At 38.5% G+C, this 19,723-nt stretch overlaps 1 protein-coding gene across 7 annotated transcripts in view; it reads left to right on the top strand.

Annotated features, from left to right (window-relative positions):
- cacna2d2a (calcium channel, voltage-dependent, alpha 2/delta subunit 2a) overlaps positions 1-19,723 on the top strand; it is a 290,040-nt gene that overhangs the window by 244,213 nt on the left and 26,104 nt on the right. For all 7 annotated transcript variants that reach the window (XM_008408670.2, XM_008408662.2, XM_008408667.2 and 4 more), the window contains 6 exons: positions 3,874-3,924; positions 5,028-5,127; positions 7,643-7,804; positions 9,741-9,851; positions 10,783-10,861; positions 15,917-15,966. In XM_008408670.2, coding sequence (XP_008406892.1) covers positions 3,874-3,924; positions 5,028-5,127; positions 7,643-7,804; positions 9,741-9,851; positions 10,783-10,861; positions 15,917-15,966 — 553 coding nt within the window. The remainder of the gene's footprint in view (positions 1-3,873; positions 3,925-5,027; positions 5,128-7,642; positions 7,805-9,740; positions 9,852-10,782; positions 10,862-15,916; positions 15,967-19,723) is intronic.

Genomic DNA, 19,723 nt, shown 5'->3' with positions numbered 1-19,723 from the left:
GTCAAAAATGTGGTGAATTATACCCGGATACCAGCCGCAGTTTGTGATTTTTATCCGTCAGAAGTGCGATATCAGGTCCGTAGACTGAAAATCCTTGATTCTATATCCCACTTCCTCTGATCTTGATGTTCTCCCGCTCAGAGGCAGAGACAAAATTCAGTCGCACTTCAGGCGACGAGGAAAAAAAAAACTGGGGCCGTTGCCGATATGCCAGGCCAATCTGTGTGGAAGATCAGCCATGGCAGCACTATATAGCTTTGACTCATGCCTTACTCTTCTTACTCCATCACGGCTCACACATTTCTCTTAAACCCTATTACCACTGATCAATGCTGCCTCTTTCACAGCTGCAGAGAAATGATCTGCTTGAAAGTAATATCTCCTCAGCATATTTTAGGTGTGCAGCCTGCATAGTTCTTTAGTCTGAGATTGTTGCAATGGTGGAGATGAAGATGACCTGTAATGACATGGTAATGAAAGCCCGCATTGCCTTATAATTAACATTTAACCCCCTCCAAAATAAGTTGAATTCCCATTAAACGACCATTCTCCTCGATGAGAAGTAGACTGACCAAGGAAGTTAATGAAATCTCGCAGTTGGTCTGCGAGCATCAGCCGTTGCCAAATGACCCTCCTTTAATCTCCAGACGAGGTGACTCTGTTTGGGAGCCTCGGGGAGTTGAGACGTGTGCCTCATTCTGACCGAGCTTTCCGTCCCGCATCGATGATCGCTTTCACAAATTCGGTCTGCTAAAAAGAAAGCGGCCCCCGCCGCGTGGAGTCTCAGGTCCTTCCTCCGCCCTCTCCCTCACTGCCTTGAATTAAGATTTCAGTAATTAAATTGATAAAAGTCATGCACGCCTATATGCCTCATGCTTCCAGACCTGATTTCTGTCGCCACACAGAAGTGGAAAGCTGTGGAAGTTCTACCTTTGATGTAGCATTCTTTATTATTGAAAATAATTGGATTCTCACTCCTCCATCTTCCTCCCTCTCTCTCCATCTCCCTCTTATGTACACACACATATATTTTGCCTATATTCACTAACAGCTGAGCGCAATTATTGACCTCATATGAAGCAGCCTCTGTTTCTCCTGAGATTTCCACTTAAGCTTTTCACCAAAGCGGTTCGAGCAGACCAGGCAATGAGATGTCAACACAGGTCAGGGGTCACTCAACAGTTTAGAGTGGCGCCTACTGGGGCTCCGTCGCTCAAACCTCCATATCAGCCTGGCCGAGTGAGCAAAAAGAGCCTCTTTGGCCCGCGGGCAGCTGGCTTCCCTCCGCACTCAGCAGAACGGCCGATAATCAGCAGAAAGAGACCCCTGATGATTGCTCTGGCTCTGCCTAAGACGGCTGCTAACTGCTCGCCTGCTCACTTCCTCAGAATGTCAAACTAAGACTCACATCTGAGACAACCCTCCCCTCCGCCGCCGAGCTGCAGAAAAGCCCCGGCTGTCCATCCATCTTAGCTCTCTTTGTATCGCTGGCAAATGTGAATTTAATTGCCACTGGAAGAGACTGAAGGGATTTCTGATTTCCCTCTGTATGTCATCCTCTATCAACAATGTTCAGATGTTACACGCGCCGGCTAGTTCATTACCGTCTCTGTCCGGTGAGCTTACACACATCGTTGGGAAGGTGCTTCGTTTAACAATCTGAAGCAGCAACAGGGCCGCTGCCAGACTCAATGACGTATTTGACACCCAGCTGAAGAGCCGGCGAAGGGAACGGAACATCGGCTACCTTATTTTACTGAAATTACTCGGGTCACCGTGGGCTTTCAGGCCAGCTCCACTTTGGCTGTTCCTTGACAAGTAAATTTTCGCTGAGTGGATAGGTGAGGTTTTACTAGTTTCCCAGTTACAACTAAAAGGTGCAAAGAGACTTTGGTCTTGCAGGTGTTGTCTATGAAAGTCCTAAGCATGTTTAAATAATAAAAAAAAAAGCATGTTTTCAATGGCTAACGCACCAGAGAGTTGGCTATGGCATCCCCTTTGAGAAAAATCACTTAGTCTAAGAGTGCACCAATAAATTGGCTCTGATTTCCTTAATTTTGGGAGATCGGTGATTGGACAATACTTAGATGTGAAGTCGATCTTATCCAATGATCTTATCTGTGATCTTATCTTATCTCTTATCTCGATGAAAGTCTAAAAATCAACCACTGTCCTGTTTTGCTTTCCCATAAGAGAAGTTTGACTGACAGAACCAACCAAAAGTCCATGCCTGCATGTTTTCAGTTAGCAATAGTCACACCCCCCCTCCCCCTCACTGTTACAAAATCAGCAACTTTCTTGCTTTATTCAGCAACATTTCAGACAAAAACATTTGGTATTGGCCGATGTTAGAATCGACAGGTCAGGCTTTTTAAAGACCTGATCCGGGAGCTGAGTCAGGTACTATGGTGCGTTCACACCAAACACGTTTTGCGCATCTGGTTTACATTCAGAGTCGCGGCACGATTTGAAGAGTTTGACGTGTCGAGCGTGTCCAACAAATAGGCCTGCAACGGAAAACAACGGCTAGAGCAATGTTGATCCGTCTGACGCCTCCACATAGACTTTGAATGTAAACCAGACACATGAAACACTAAGTGTGGAGCGAAATGTCAAGCATCTGCATTCAAAGTGCATTGAACCTGAAGTGTCGGACGAGTTTTTGATGCGCGTAACGTGTTTGGTGTGAACGCACCAAACACCAAACTTCTTCATAATACGTTGCTAAGCAACCATAAATGTGCATGTAAGTTGATTATATCCAGTGAGGGAATGTACTTAAGTAAATTTTTTCATGTTATCTATATTGTTCTGTTCTGCCCACAATCTCCCACCTGAGCAGTGGATCTCTGCAGCTCCCATAGAGTTATCATGCTTTCCTGATTGGTTTTCTCCTTTACCAGTCAGTTTGGTTGGACAGCCATGTCTTTGTACAGCTTTCCATTTGCGTTTAGCTCTTTCCACGTTCAGATGATGGATTTAATTGTTTGCACTTGATTTTATTTGACTGTATCAGAGAAAAGGGAGCTTTTTAGGTTTTTAGCTGTGAATAATGTTTGAAAGCATGTCTCATTTTCTTTCCGATCCACAAGTATGTAGAATTGTAATGAATTATGGACAATTATGTGAAAAAGTTCATGTAGTATGAATAGCCTTGCAAGGCACCGTATATAAAAGTGACTCTAACAATCCCGCTGTCTTTTAATTAGCATCAGAAAAAAGGTTAAAAAAAAGTGTAGTTATTCTACCCTTAAATAAATGTGACTTTGTGTAAAGTTGCCCTGAAATTTCTTCTGTCATTAATGCCAAAATAGAAAACAAATCTCTATAATTAAGCAGCTTTTAAGATTGCTGTTTAGTGTAATACGGTCTAAATATCTAAGACATTTTACACATTCAGCCTTTGTCTAAAGGGATGATTGCACTTTTAACAGTATAATAACGCTGATAATATGGTGTTAAAGATGTGTTTGTTGGGCCCATTACAAGGGCCATCTCCACATTTGTTTGGAGGCTTTTACAGTTCACTGCAGGCTATTGTGCCAGATGTGTTGCTACATGCTGAAACCATCAACTAGTAATTACTCCGGCTTATGCAACAATTATTCAGACCAGGCTCTGGTATTCACTGAAGAGGACTATCTGCATTGAAGTCAGCCAACAGCGGCTGTAGCCAACACTGAAGTATATAACAACTTATTAACTCTTCTAAGCACATAAGCCTTTTCACTATTCTGTAGCTTAAGTGGGCTCAGCTATGGCTGCTCCGTACTATTATGACTGGGCTCATTGTGACTCTGGCCTCTTTCTTCAGTGCAATTTTCAGAGATTATGGGAACGAATTAAAGCCCTTTCTTTGCCTCTTTTGTGCAGGTATATCCAAGGTGCATCGTCTCCAAAGGACATGGTCATCATTGTAGATGTGTAAGTATTTCACTTTTCCCTCACCTTGTCCCTGGATCCAGCAGAGATTATTGCCTTCAAAGGACACCAGTGCCACCTGTTGGTCTGAGGGGAGGCGAAAGTTTAAGACGATGATTGCTTCTTATCCTCTGACCTTTAAGCCTTACATCCTGATTTATTGGTTCAGGTAAACCTTCGAGATGTGGGAGAGAAAAGTGACATTGGACAAGTTAAGAACCAGAGGACTTAAATATGCAAGCTGAATGCGATTTATGATGAGAAATGTAGTTATTAAAGTCTTTTTTTCTCTCACTCAAACACATTCATATTTCTTTCTTTCACATTTATTTCTTTATGGATAATTGTTTAGCATTAAATTATATTATCAACCTTAAAAAATTGTGATGACTTTCTAAAAGTAGCCTGCTTTGCTGCCATAAAAGAGATTGATTTCTATTATAGTATTTTGGAAATTTAAAGAACACACATAAATATTCTGTGTAATTTTCCTTTATTTTGTATTTATAATTTGTCCATTTCAGTTATAGCTGTAGATTTATATATACAGCTGTGGCAAAACTAAGAGCCCACTGCACTGAACCCATTGAAAACCTCCTGGTTTTTCCCCCAAATTTTGATTTCTGAACTCTTCATGAGTTTAAACATTAACATTATTGTTCCTAAATGAATATGAACTTGTTTTCTTTGCATCAGTAGTTCACAGAATAGAAGAACAATGTTAATTTTACTCAAACATATACCTATAAAGAGTAAACTGATCATTTTAAGTGGTTTCTTATTTTTTCTAGAGCTGTATATACCTGCATATTATATAATATGAGAGAAATAATAGCTAAATGGACAAATCTAATACTTATCTCACTTCTTTTTATCGACTCACTACAGTTTAATTGGGATTATTTAACTTTTTTAGTTGATCTTATTCTACATCTTATCCTTTATTTGCATCCTCATCATCAGCTCATCAAAGAATAAAAACTGGATCGTGGGGGGAAATAGATGCAAATGTTAGTAAAGTTCCAACTTATAACCTCTAAAGCGAGAAAACAAATGTTAATATTTCTGCATGTTTCTGAGCGTCGTTGTCTCTTTGCTTTCTGCAGGAGCGGCAGTGTCAGCGGACTCACTCTGAAGCTCATGAAAACCTCCGTCATGGAGATGCTTGACACGCTATCAGACGATGACTATGTCAATGTGGCGAAGGTACGTCGAAGCTGTAAAGTCATTATTTGCAATTATTATAATGACTCACTACTGCAAGTGATATTACTGCCAGTATTTGCAGTTTTTATTTGGCGGTTTCTAATTAAGCTGGGAGTCATTAGGCGCAGCAGTGGGCTCATTCTGTCCCCAGTTCTTTATTTGCGGTAGAAACCACGTCTCTCCTCTATTTGCTCTTCCTACATTTATGTCCATATAGGATTGTGTCCATCTGTGTCTTTCTGTCACTGCTGAACACCAGGTTTTCTATTACTAGAACTAATATGTGTGGGAATATGATTGCTATTCTATTCTGCAGGGCAGATAACACACAAAACCTGCTTTCTGCAGTGCAAACACACACGCACTCACGCACGCACACGCACACACACACACACACCCACACACTCCCTAACTTATACACGTCTGCTTGCTTGGTGTGGTGCTTCTGTTTGTCGACTCTCTTCGGTAATCCTTCATAATCCATTGCTTTTAGCCACTGTATGGCCCTAAATCCCATCTTCAAGAGCAAGAAATGAGCATGCTAATCTGGGTGGGAACGCATCTGATTTCCACCACTGTGAAGGAAGTGAGGGTTTACACAAGCCTGCTGCGCATTATTTGCACAACACAAAATGCATTAATGACATGAGAAATTACCCAAAAATTATCACCAAACACCGACTTCTGCATCTCCGTTCTTCAAGACTTTAAAGACGTTACTTCTGACACAAATTTAGTTACAACAATGATTGTTTTTTCTATAAATTTGGGCTCCTGAACAGGCAGGTTTGGATAAGTATGGAACATATTTGTATTTCCAAACTTAATTTTCTGTTAATAAATTTTATCTTCTTTCTTTCAGCTTCTGTCTTTCCTAATTTATTTCTGTCCCTCTTTTCTTATTGCTTTTCATTCCTGTTCTTGTCTTTCATTCTTTCCTTTCTTCTGTTCTTCCTTCATCATTCCTTCTTTGCAGCCTTCTCTCCTACTTTTCATTTCCTACACAGTGCCAGTGTCCTTCCTTCTTTCCTTCGTTTTGTGAGTTATTCCCTCCTTCTTTGTGCCCCTCCTGTTTCTATTTTCCTTTCTTGTGTCAGAACTTTCTCTTCAGTCCTTTCTTCCTTCACTTTTTTTCATCTTACTCTATCTTCTTTCTTTTCCTTACTCCATTTCTTTTTGTCCAACTTCTGTTCCTGCTATCCTCCTTCCATCTTTGCTCCCTTTATTCCCTACTTGTGTCTTTTCTTTCTTTTTTATGTAGTTATAATTTTTTCATTCTTTCCCCGTGTCATTTTTTCTTTCTTTGCATCCTCATTTATTTATTTCCTTCCATCTTAATCTCTGTCCTGCCTTTCTTCTTTTCTCTTTTGTTTTTTCCTTGTGTCCTTCCTTTCTTCCTGTCTGTGTTCAACACTCTTCCATCTTCTTCCTTGTCTCCTACTTTCATTTGTTCTGTTATTTCTGTCCTCCATTTTATAATTTATTTCCTTCCTTCCTCATGTTCTCATTCCTCGCACCCCATTTCCTTCCTTCCATCATTTATCATGGAATCCTTCCTTCTTTCCTTCCTTCCTAACTTGCTTCTTTCTTTCCTTCATTCCTTGCACTTTGCTTCTTCCTGCTTCCCACCATTTCTTATTGTTTCCTTCCTCTCTTTCTTTCCTTCCTTCCTTCCGTCCTCCCGTCCGTCCGTCCATCTATTTTATACTACCATTACTACCACTATAATATTTACTATTTTCCAATAACATAATATTTAATTTCAGTAATTTGTAGTTTAAAATCAGCTTTAAAAAGCTGAAACTGGAAAATTAATAAATGTTTAATCTTTAATAGATATAAAATAATTTTTTCTTCATCCTATGTGCATGAACTCAGCTTTATTTTACGTTATGCGCACGAACAATGTAATAATATTAACTCTCTTTGCTTTTGATTTCTTTGCCTCTTTAAATATGTGACGACGACGACTCCTATGAGAAATGTCAGCTTTTCTCACACACAGCGTTTCACATCAATCCGTGTTGAAAATGTCAGCGAAATCTGAATCTGACCTTCAAGAAGAAACATTTGAAACTCGGCGTTTCAGACATCGCTGCTAATGTCATAATCATGCATAGACACCGCATGCAGACATGGCCACAGATGTAAACACACAGACATGGAGGGACGGAAGCGCAGTTTTAGGCTAATTTGGTGGATGAGATGAGACAGATGATATTACCTTGGCTGGGTTTCCGTTCGGAGCGCTGCAGCGGCGTTTCAGGCGCACCTGTTCTTTGTGGGGGAAAGTTGTAATTATCGGTGTTTACTGCCAGGCGGAGAGTGGCAGGGCAGCTTGCATCTGCACACACCCACGTCTGCATCCTGCCTCCATGAACTGCACACACCAGACCAGTAACACTGAGATACTCAACTGGACACAGTTGTGTTTTGGCAAACTTTGTGGTATTCTTTTGTATCAATGCTCAGATACATGTTTTTTTTTTTGTTTTTTTTTCTCCTCTGTTTTCAGTTTAATGAAAAGGCCGAGGCTGTCGTCCCGTGCTTCAGGACTTTGGTCCAAGCCAACGTCCGCAATAAAAAGATCTTCAAGGAATCCGTCATGCATATGCAGGCCAAAGGAACCACAGATTACAAATCGGGCTTCACGTTTGCCTTCGAGCAACTTCTCAATGTAAGAGCTAACAAGCTTTTCTTGGAAAGGCAGCTTTGTTTTTCTAAGGCTGATGCTTTTGTCTAATCTAATTAATCAAACTATGGTGATACCACAAGTCTGACAGTGAGCAGCCCAGGTTTGCATTAGACATTTCCAGAAGGCTGTCATTTCTAACGGCAGGCTTGATTATGGCTGCCATTGCGGCGGAGTGGCAGCCGACATGGAGACGAGGTTTCTCAGCAGCAGCCCGTCCACGTGCTCCCGGCACAGGTGCTGCCTCAGCTCCGTATGCTGCGGCGCATTTTCTGAGGCTGCCACGCTAATGGGCTCTGATAGGATGATTGATGAGCGTAGCCCAGAGGAGATCAGCCACAGACACTTTATATTCCTCTGTGCGTTTTGGGAGGCACAGAGCCAAGAATCCTCGCATTTTGTCTGAGAAAAGAGAAATAAAAAAGGAGGAGGGAGGGGGTCTTAATCGCTGTCTGTTGCCGGCTCGCTGAATGATTTGTGGCAGAAGCACAATAAAAATATGTAATCGCAGCAATATTATTTATCTTTATTAGAATCTTGTCAGATTGGCCTGCATATCAGCCGCAGCTGTCGTATCGTGGGGGGGAGGGGAGCAGCAGTATTTAATGGTTGATTAATATAATGTACTGTAGATTTAATTCTAACTTTGTGCGTGCTGCAAATAAAGAGAGATATACACACTTTTATAGCAGTGAAGTTGTAAGATTAGGTTGAGCGCTTACAGCGTTTTGCAAAATTATACAACTTTCTCAAATTGTATTTGTAATTTACTGTAAATTTTGATGGACCAAAGCAAACTAATTACATTAATGTCCACATAATTGTGAAGTGGAAGAAAATTGTTACATGGTTTTTAAAATTATCATTCCTTCCATTAGCTATTCACACTTATCCACCCTCACCAGTCCATCACAGGGCAAACCAGCCACACCTTGGGCTGGACCATAAATAACAATAGATATATGATCAATATCGGTAGATGTTACATCTGATACTTTAGTCAGTAGAGTATTTTTTAAAATCTGGTCCAAAACCGCGCAGCATTCTGGGGGAAGTAAGCTAAGCAATGTTGGTGGCATCAACTCACTCACTCACTCACTCTTTGGTTACTTAGCAACTCACTTGGTTACCTAGCTTCAATTTTCATCAGTATTTTGGAGACCCACCTCCATTGTAGGTTAGGCTTCATGTGTAAGAGTGTTTGGTAATGGTGTGTTTGAGAAGCAGTGTTAATTTTCCACACACTTAGATTAAAAAGTTAAATTTTTTCCCATGTGACTAGAGCACCTTCTCCTACATATTTGCTGTATTGGTTAGGCAAACTGGAAACGGATTTCTTTTGGTATTCCTTCAGCCATTACTTCCTTCTTCATTATTTTTTTTTCATAAAGAAATCTTTATCATAAAGATACTTATGGTCCAGTGACCTTTTCTCAAAGCCCAAGCTCAGTTAGACTGTAGACGCCACAAAATCTCATCTGGATTTAGGTTCAAACTTTCCTTGGTTATTCCTAAAATGAACAGTTATCTTTTGCAATGTCTGGCAATGTTTTGCCCAACTTCACTTTCCCTGCTAGCACAATGCTGCCACCACCATGCTTTATAATGATGCCTCGGTTTAGTTAATAGCATTAAAAATGAAGTTATATTTCACATAAGTAGAATCTATTTATTAATTAAGGGACTTATGAGGAATATTTATTTGCACTAGAGTTTAATTAAGGGGTGCCACACTTTCCTAACACTTCACAAATACTGGGCAATTTTCAATATTTAGCAATGAAACTTCTGCAAAACTCAAACAAGTGAAGCTGGTGTTGAAAAGATGGTGTGGTGTAAGATAGCTATATCATTACTGCTTTATACTTTCTGTAATCTGTCTCTCTGTTTTCCTTCACTGTCTTCCGTTCGCCTGTCACAGGAGAGCAGTGCCCCGAGGGCCAACTGCAATAAGATGATAATGATGTTTACAGATGGCGGTGAAGATCGCGCTCAGGAAATCTTTGAGAAGTATAACTGGCCCAACAAAACTGTGAGTATGTCTCAGTTCGGCTGATTTCTGTCCATCGATTCCTGTCTCCATGTTTTTGTCTCTTTATTAAGCAGACAGTTGTGTTAGTCAGACATGCCAAGCATCCCAATCTGTGCACAAACCGTCCTCTCCAAGATTTCTTCCCTTTCCTTTTGATTTATCTCCTTTGTCGTTCTTCCAGTCTTTAGATTTCCTTCCCATCGTTTCTTTCTCTCTTTCTTTCTTTCTTTCTTTCTTTCTTTCTTTCTTTCTTTCTTTCTTTCTTTCTTTCTTTCTTTCTTTCTTTCTTTCTTTCTTTCTTTCTTTCTNTTTCTTTCTTTCTTTCTTTCTTTCTTTCTTTCTTTCTTTCTTTCTTTCTTTCTTTCTTTCTTTCTTTCTTTCTTTCTTTCTTTCTTTCTTTCTTTTTTCTGTCTTTCTTTCTTTTTTCTGTCTTTCTTTCTTTCTCTTTCTTTGTTCTTTCTTTCTTTCTTTCTTTCTTTCTTTCTTTCTTTCTTTCTTTCTTTCTTTCTTTCTTTCTTTCTTTCTTTCTTAGCTGGTGTTAACAGCTCTGACCTGATGACTAATTAGCCGCTATATCATCAGAGCATGTGGTGGTTCAGCCGCTGGTTTACTTATTTTATTGTTTTTGTCTTGCTGTCAACACCAAATTCATCCATTTTACTAATCTGCCATTTTAAGCTTCAGTCAGCTTTGTGACTTTATGTAATAACAAAACGCAGGAGAAATCAATTTAAGGTGTCATAAATTTAAATGAATCTGTCTGTAATTCTTTCTATTCTATCCTGTATGTTAAAACTCTGATACGAAGCATAATTTTCCTTACAGTCCACCTCAGTTCAAATCAGATTTAATTGTGAAATGTTTTTGGTTTTATCAAATTAAACAATGTAGTATAGTTTATTTTTCTGTGTGTTTTCTTGTCCTGCACCAGGTTCGAGTTTTCACCTTCTCTGTTGGGCAGCATAACTATGACGTCACCCCTCTGCAGTGGATAGCATGTGCTAATAAAGGTAAGTTTTATTGTAAGCAAGAAAGAAAGAAAGAAAGAAAGAAAGAAAGAGAAAGAAAGAAAACAGCTGTGGCTGTGATCGACATATTGTTGGTTGTCTATTTAGTATTGAATCCTTAGAAAACCCATGATGGGAGAATCCTCATTTTGAATTGTGTAAAAAGTGAAAATAAAATATCTGTAAAGATTTCAAAAGGGATCAAGAGGAAGCAGTAGCTTCTGTGGTCCTGCCACTTGGGTTTCCCATGTTTTCTTTGTTAAATTAATGAACTGTTGCTTGATTTTATTCTAACAAAACAAGCATTTAGAGTTTAGCAACATGAGCAATGATGTCAGCTTTTTTCATATTTCAGTAGTTTTTACTGCAATTATTTTATTGTATCTAATTACCTGCCTTATTTTTCTAAGGCAACAAAATTGCCTTTAGTCACAATAAATAAGAAGTTTTTTTAATAATATTAGGCTTGAAAAATATAATTCAAGGTTCGTCTGATTTCCTTAATGAGTAACAAACTTCTAACAGAAGAGCTCTTCTTTGGTGGAAATGTTCACGATCTCCTTGGATGTTTAGTGGGTTTCCAGACAATGAAATACCAAATGATACGAAACCAGAAAATAGCTTTAAAACTGCGGTACTGACGTGCTCTGGCTATTTTAAACCTATGTAAAAATGACTGCCGGACTTTAGTGGGTGATAAAATCTGTTGTATCAGCCTTGAGCTCTGAAATAACCCAGCAGACTTGCAGGTCTCTGACTAACAGTCTGACGGTTGACTCAGCTCCGTTTCCTGTTGGCTCTGTTGTCTGATCTCCACTTTACTCATGTGGGTCTGCGTTAACTTCTTGCTCCTGCTGTGCTTTTTTTCCTGAACACTTATTATTTTTCACCCATAAACACTTCTCCTTCACATTTGTCTTGTCTTTTGTGGGTAGGTTCAAATTGATGTTGCAAATTATCTGAAGCTGTTTCTTTAGAAGAGTCTCCTCTGTCGATTAGCTTATTGCGAATGGAGCCAAGTGTCGTGGAAGCATCTCCCCAGCAGTTGTTATTAATTAGCAGCAGAAGTCTGGTTGCAGAGCGATTAGCATACCATCTCCCTGACAGACAGGGGGAAGTCCAGGATTATGCCTCTGAGCCAACATGCTCTCTGCTGTTCACAACTGTAGTGATTACCATAGTACTAAACACAATAGTGTTGCTGCTCCAGCCTCAGTGGACAGACGCTGACACCCATGTGGGCAATTCCAGCAGACGCTAGCTTTTGTCTAATTTTTACTTTACAGGGGACCAAATAGGCTTTCTTGAACAGCTTATGATAGATCTATGGGCTATAAAAAACTATATAATTAATTTTTTTGCACTAAATCATTCTTGCATAATGAAATTTTAGTATGGTCAGTTCTTCATGTTTTGATTTCCTTTCCGATTTAGATTTTTTAGGGGCTCTTGTCACTTTATATCCAAATAAGCTGCTGCTGGCCACGCCCCCTAGTTAATTTACACTCTTTTGTAAAAGTTGTACAGCTCTTGTAGCAGTAAAACCAGCTGACCGAATGTCCTGAAGCTCATTTTGGGTTACTAGGTGATGTGCTGGGCTTCTCTGGGGTTGCTAGGTGATGTGCTGGACTTCTCTGGGGTTGCTAGGTCACGGGTTGGGCTTGGCTGGGGCAGTGCCTACTGATTTGTGACGTTACATTCCAGAGGTTTTTGAAATGGGTCGTTTTATAGACACCAAAAAACATGAACTTATTGCCAAAAACTGGATGAGTGTTTTTTCTTAAGGGTTTTTTTGTGATGTTTATAGAAGCAGTAGGAACCCAAATACAAGTACAAAAATTTGCAAAATGTGAATTTTGTTTTAATCTTGTCTAAAGAAGAACATGTTGTGTGTGTTTTTAAGCTCTTATTGAGAGTTTTGCTCTAATAAATAACAGAGGCGTGAGGAATAAGCTTACATGGAGAGAGAGATGCTAATCCTTTCACAACAATGTTGGTTTTGCTCAGCCATCTGACTGAGGAAGCTTGTACTTTAGTGTTTAGTTTAGTGATTTATTTTCACTGAATGTTTTCATTCTTGTTTTCCCATCAGTTTTGGAGAAATGTTCAGTTTTCCATGTCCCTGTTCAATATTTTCTCCATTATTATTGATCACTGACTCCACTCTGTCATAATGTGTGTAATGCTGTAGTCTACTCTTTTCTTCTGCCCTTTTCCTGACTGATACCTTTTGATCCTTGACGATCTCTACATTCTGGCTTGACCTAAAGGATGCAAGTGTCCAAAAGCTTTTACAAGAACAGCTACAATCCGTTGTGTATTTCAGTCACATTACTTTACTGAACTGCGTTAAAGGTCAACTGTATTGATGTATTAAAAAATTTAACATGGATTATTAAGGTCTTTTTTTAAATCACAGAACTAAATGTATTTTACATCCTTGAACTTGTAACTACAGAATCATCATACATTATGTTGATATTTTCTGCAAACTCTTAGTTGCTCAAAGAATATAAAACATAACTGTGTTGCCATGCACTATGAAGAAAACAGATAATTAACTCTTATTAACAATATTGCACTTTGTTACAGTTTTATAATGGATTTCAAAAAAATTAAGACGTAAAGAATGAAGAAGAAATTATTAGTTCTATCACATCTGTTGGAAAGATAGTATTAAGTATAGTATTAAAGTTATAATATTATTTATAAAATATATATCATCTTTGCATTTATTTGACTCTTAGATACACATAGGGACAGTGAGCAAATACAGAAAAGGTCTGCTGGTTTAAAATCACTGTTAGCTATTTTATGCAGTCATGCCACATATACAGTAAATCAAATTTTGGACCTCTATATTTAGACTTTATTCATATAGATTTCAATAAAGGCTTCCGGGGACAAGGATCAAACTCGCCAGCTCCAGGCCACAAGCGCTTCTCTAATCTCTGTGAAATGTGAACTCAACTACGTCCTGCATAACATCCCACAGGCATCTTTTTGTCATCTCTGCGTAACAAGTGCTGCTCTTATCTTGGTGAGCCAGGTGCAAAGGATCTATTAGTGTTTAAGTCTATACAGCTGAAACCAGATATTTAAATGATTTCTTTTAAAAGAAATATAACAAAATTATTCTTTTCTTTCTGCTGTTGTATTAGCATAAGATTTTCTATTTTACGTTAGTTGTGATTTCTTAAATTATCTGCTCAGTTCCACAATAATGAGAGATAAACACATGTGTTTACATATATTTTCATTGTATTTGGTAAGAAACTGAAATTGAAACATTTTGATTCCTTTTGGGAGCCTTTAAGAAGCTTCTTGCAAAGAAATTTACTGATTGAGGGAAATCAATTGATTCTTCCTGAGATAACTGGGATACAGGCAGGTGTTGCTTTTTGCAGCCAATGCTTCTTCTTTTCTGAGTGGCATTTTCAGCCCATCTTAATGCTTAACTTGTTCTATTGTGGTTAATTGAATTCCTTACTAGCTTCAGTCGGCATTTTCTCAAGGTGTTTTGGTGTATTGTGGGGTTGAAACACAGGCTGTGCACTAAAGTACGTCCATCTGTGGCACACAGAAATGAACAGTTATGAATAAACATCTCCAACATATTTGAGATGTTGGAGATATGCAAAAATATTCTTGCATATTTTTGCTTTTTAGGAATCCAGAACTTGTAGAAAAGGATGAACCAGATCTGTGGAGGTCCATAAATATCTTCTTGATTTCTTGGTTGATTTATATTTTTTTATTTTCCCATGATGTGACACAAGAAAGCGAAGTGTTTATGGCTTATTCACAGCTGCTTCTCAGTTTCACACAAATGAGAGAACATTTCTTTAAGGAGTTTGTTTTAACTTCTACAATACAAAGAACCGAAGTAATCCTGACTGAACTAAGGGAAATAGTGATTTGATTTAATATGACTGAAGAAATGTCTTTGTATGATGTGTGTGTATAAGACGTCTGAAATTGACTGTTAAATTTTTAATTTTAGTAAAATATAATGATTACATGACATGTCTTGAAAGATTGTCTCATGCTAAATAATTGCAATTTTCCTTAAAATCTGAACAAGACGGTTTATCTTTATCTTTAACATTCAGGTCACAATTAATTGTACCTTATTTAAGAGTGTCTTTGTATAATTTGATCTGTTTTTTAGTAGGATACAGTCAGTGGTAGTTTTTCTCTAGATTTCTTTGAGGTTGTAAAAGCTGAAGTCTTTCAGTTAGCAGTCGTCTAAACAGTTGTATTCAGATCTAAATCAATGTTATCTGGTAGACTGGACACTGAACATCGAGTGTAGCCATGACTCTGAAATCACATCCGTTGCTGTGTGAACCTATACAATCAAAATCATAATTTCCTCTCTACACCTTTTTGTGGTGCTTTGCTTGTCTAGCATTCAGACAAGAGCCCTGGCACCAAACATTATGCCAGTGTGTGTGCATTTGTGAATTATAAACTCAAAAATGTTTACGGATGTGCATGAGTGCTCTCATTTTTCTAATGAATTGAGACTGAGAAGGGAGATTTCACCACCAAACACTGTGCGGCGGGGAGGGGGAAGGCTGCCTAATGTGTCGAAATAATGAAAGTTGCCTCTGCTTTTTAACATTCTGGAGACGCTGCCTCCATTTCACGGCTCTTTGTATAAACACTCATGGCTTTAATAACTTGTTGAGCAGCCCGGTTATTGACCCAGTCGGTCATTCTCGTCCATTCCTAATCAGCCGCAGTGCCTGGGGCTCAGCATTCTCAATGAGCTTCCACATTTACATCCTGCAGTACATCTTCAAACACAAAGGGTCAGCGGCTACGAGCGCCGTCGTGTCCGTGTGTCCCACCGTCGTCCGCCGGGGTTTATGACCATGCATGCACCTAATAAGAACGTGAGGAGATGAGGCTCCGGTCTCCAAAATGGTTCACATTAGGACACACTTTGAAATTTATGCATGAACTGAATATGACACCTGCATACCCAAGAAAAAGAGTGGAATATATTAGATAATATTTCTAAACTTTACTGTCTGTCTCTTCTTATTTCAGGTTACTACTTTGAAATACCATCAATTGGAGCCATCAGAATCAACACACAGGTAAGACACAGTACATTTATAGACCCAACACAGAATCAGAATTGAGCATAAATTGGACATTTGGGGCAACAATTACATTATGATATTTCTTTAACTTCTTCACAATTATTGTATACCGCATAAAAACAATTCAAAAGTCTACAAACTCATAATCCATTAACAGTGCTGTGAAATCTGTGTTAATATGTGTAAAGTAGAGTATCGTAGGTGTGTAAATGACTTTAATATGTTGAGAAGCATCCTGGATCAAAGCTGACTTCCCAGTAGATGAAATCCCTCATGTTTTGATGGAGGTTCGATCAGGATTAGCACCGTAGTGATGACTCAGATGACATGGTTTTATGTGAAGTGCTCTGAAAGTTACTTCTGTAAGATTGACTCACAGCACTGAGTTTTGAAAATGCTCAGCTTCTTACACAAAGGGCATTTAACATCTTTAAGGGCAGATGGCAAACGTCATATCTTTAAATAGTACAGGAGCATCTGAATAATTCAGAATATCATCAAAAAGTTAATTCATATTAGTAATCCAATTCAGCATTCACAAATCATAAGTTATACAGCTTCATTACACAAAGCAATATATTTTAAGTGTTTCTCATTATGGTAATTGCAACTTATGGGTAATCAACGCCCAATATTTAGTTTGACAGGACAGTTGACCTTCCTAAGCCACAAAAGACCATTGCTGAAGAAACTGAGTGCTGTAGCAAAGCATGGAAAGTTGAGTGGAAGGAAAAACTATATGCATAAGCAACACCTTTAATATAATTGTGAAGCAAAGCTCACTGAAGAGTTGGGAGGAGATTTCCTCTGAAACGCTGACAGAGCTTCACAAGTCCCCAAACAGCGATGTATCCGTTGGATTATTTGTGGAAATCCATCGTCAGACACTTATTATCTGGGTTAAGAAGCAAAAGCTATATTGCAAAGCAACGTATAAAAAAATATATATTTTTTTGTTCCAAATGTATTTTTAGTGCACAAAGCAGAACCAATGGTTAGAGTTGGTATACTTTCATAAACAGCTGAATTAGCTACAGAAAGTTAGATTTACCACATTTCACTCTTTAACACTTATTAAAAATTTACTTTGCTTGAGTTTCCTCTTGCGTTCAGAACATTTTGCCCCTCAACTAATGTCACATTTGTTCAAGGCAACAACCTTTTAGAGACCCCTGGTATAGCCTCATTCCAGGCGTAAAAATTGTCTCTCTGTCTGATGGTGGAGCTACGACGCCATCACTCTCCTCCTACTTTCTTGTTTTTTATTCCTCACTTCTCTGCCAACCCACCCACCCACAAGTCCAGCCAGCCAGCCCAGGAATAGACTGTCAGCTGTTCCATTAACTCCGGCATATTTATATTCTGAGAACTGCCACTTACTCTAATAGGTTTTCTGAAGGTGGTTGTAGAAGAAAACAGTGAGACGTTACATCATTTACCAGTACTCTGCCCTTCAAAATCACTCATTACACCGTCTCACTTGGATAAGATGGCAGCATTCGGATAACAGATGGACTGCAGATGGAATAACTTTACAAGTACTGTCCTGAGTCACTTTTATAGGACTGCAGGTCCAGTCTTGAAATAGTTGGTGCTGGTGCACACCGATAAGTTTACTTTTAGCAATTATAGCTGCTGGTTCCCAGTTAGGAAGAAAATAGCATTTAATCAACACAGGTGGATACAGCAGAACTCTGTGTGGCTCTGCTTCCTCTGTGCCATGTGTCTGTTGCTGACTTGTTATGCTTTCCTAGATTGTTCTAGCCAGGCGGAAAATTTCCACTATATCCCGTGAAAAGGTCTGGCTGTCAGTGTCCTGATGGAATATCTCCCCGTGGCGCATTAAACTGGACTTTTATTGAGCTAATAATAGAATAGGTTACGGCTGTCAGCACCTCGCTGTTCAGACGATAGAAAACAAAATGGACAAAAGCATTTTACTGAAATGGCTGCTTTTTATGCATATATCTACTTTTATGCATGAAGCAGGGGTTGGACAAATTTCTCTGTTCATTTTAATGTGGAAAGGTTTGTTAAAACGTAGTCAAATTACATTTCATGGTTAAAGTTTACATACTTCTGCCATGAGTCTGATTGCTATTATATTATTAAGCTTTTAATTATGCATTTTAACAGTTCCTTCTCCGGGGTGCGATGGTAATTCAGGATAAAACCTGAATATTTTTCTAAGACTTCAAAATTTTTATGCACGTACCTGGATTTATCATACATTTTCTTTAACACTCACGGGGTCGAAATCTTTCATTTCTATTCATATATGAATAAATATTACATAGTTATTTGTTACCAAATCAGATGCTTTCTGTAAACATAATTGTGGTTGAATATTTGACCTCTCTTCTTGGCAGAGTTGGTTCAACTCATTTGAAGTGGTTGACACATGGGCACAAATTCAACTTTTAAGCATGACTGAAAAACTCGATATCAATAATTATTGATAATTTTTTTTTTTTAATATCTGAAATACTGCCAAACTGGTGGCATGACTTTTCCTGTTTTACACAGTTTTCACTCCATGTCATTGTTTTTTTATTTTTAAGCAGTTCTGAGGCAAAACCTTAAACTGCTACTGCGGCAGTTACTCAGTGGGTTGTTGCTAGGTAACCAAAGAGTGAAAGACTTGCTAGGTAACCAAAGAGTGAGTGAGCTAGTTGGTGCCACCAACCTTGCTTAGCTGACTGTGAGAGGTTGGGTGGCTAAAGCCATAGACATAATATCAGAATAGACGCCTAATATAGGCTCTTGTGTCAGATAATCTAAGTCAATGTTAGAGAATAATAAATTTTTTTAGATGTACAGAATCTCAGTTAGCCTTCATAGCGGGGCTGAACCAAATATTATACCAAGCACTGTAGCTAATATTAGCTGGTATCTCGCCAGTGGACATAAATACAGTAAAGTAATATTCCAATCACAATATATACACAATAATATGTCCATCTTACTTGTGAAATGTTGTTTGTGGACCCCTCACATCAATAATTCATAGATCAGAACAACAATATCCCTCAGTGCTGAGGCATCTTCTGCTGTTTTCGTTGAGCAAAGTAGGAGGGAGTACCGCTCCAAGATGGCCGCCGCATTTCCTGCGCCGGAGCAGCCAGTGCGGGGTCTACTCTTATATTATGTCTATGGCTAAAACCTTTCCTCTGCCTACATCCCCCAGAATACTGTGTGGTTTTAGATCAGAGTTCAGGGAATATTTTATATATTAAATATTGAATATTCTATCAGATTGATATTGATCATGTGTCATCGTTTTATATGTTGCTATTGATTTATTGGCATAATTGATTCTTCTTTATCACTTGAATTATGAAGCAGGACTCTGAATATCTTAAACACATAAAAATGAAGGTTTTAGAGTATTTCAAGTCAGGATTTAAAATTTATTGGAAGAATATGGAGTGACCATTCTATATGGAAAGATTCTGACATTCAAACATTGAATGGCAGATTAACCTGCCATTTAATGTAATATTTTATTGAACATACTATGTATCATAACGTTTTTGCCATTCAATGTTTGACAGATTGATTAATCTGCCATTCAGTGTTTGAGATCCTTTCCATGTTGCTAAATTGCAACATTTCTGCAAAGAAGAACGTAAAAGACTTGCATTGCATTTACTCTGGTTGATAATCTGAAATATTTAAGTGTGTAAAACGAACAAAACGTTTTCACTATACTGTAAAAACAGTCAAAAGATGAATGAATTCAATGCTTTTG

Source organism: Poecilia reticulata, linkage group LG5, assembly GCF_000633615.1.
Source record: "Poecilia reticulata strain Guanapo linkage group LG5, Guppy_female_1.0+MT, whole genome shotgun sequence".
NCBI lineage: Eukaryota > Metazoa > Chordata > Actinopteri > Cyprinodontiformes > Poeciliidae > Poecilia > Poecilia reticulata.
The sequence above is the reverse complement of the archived record's forward strand: the minus strand, read 5'-3'. Positions and strand labels throughout refer to the sequence as shown.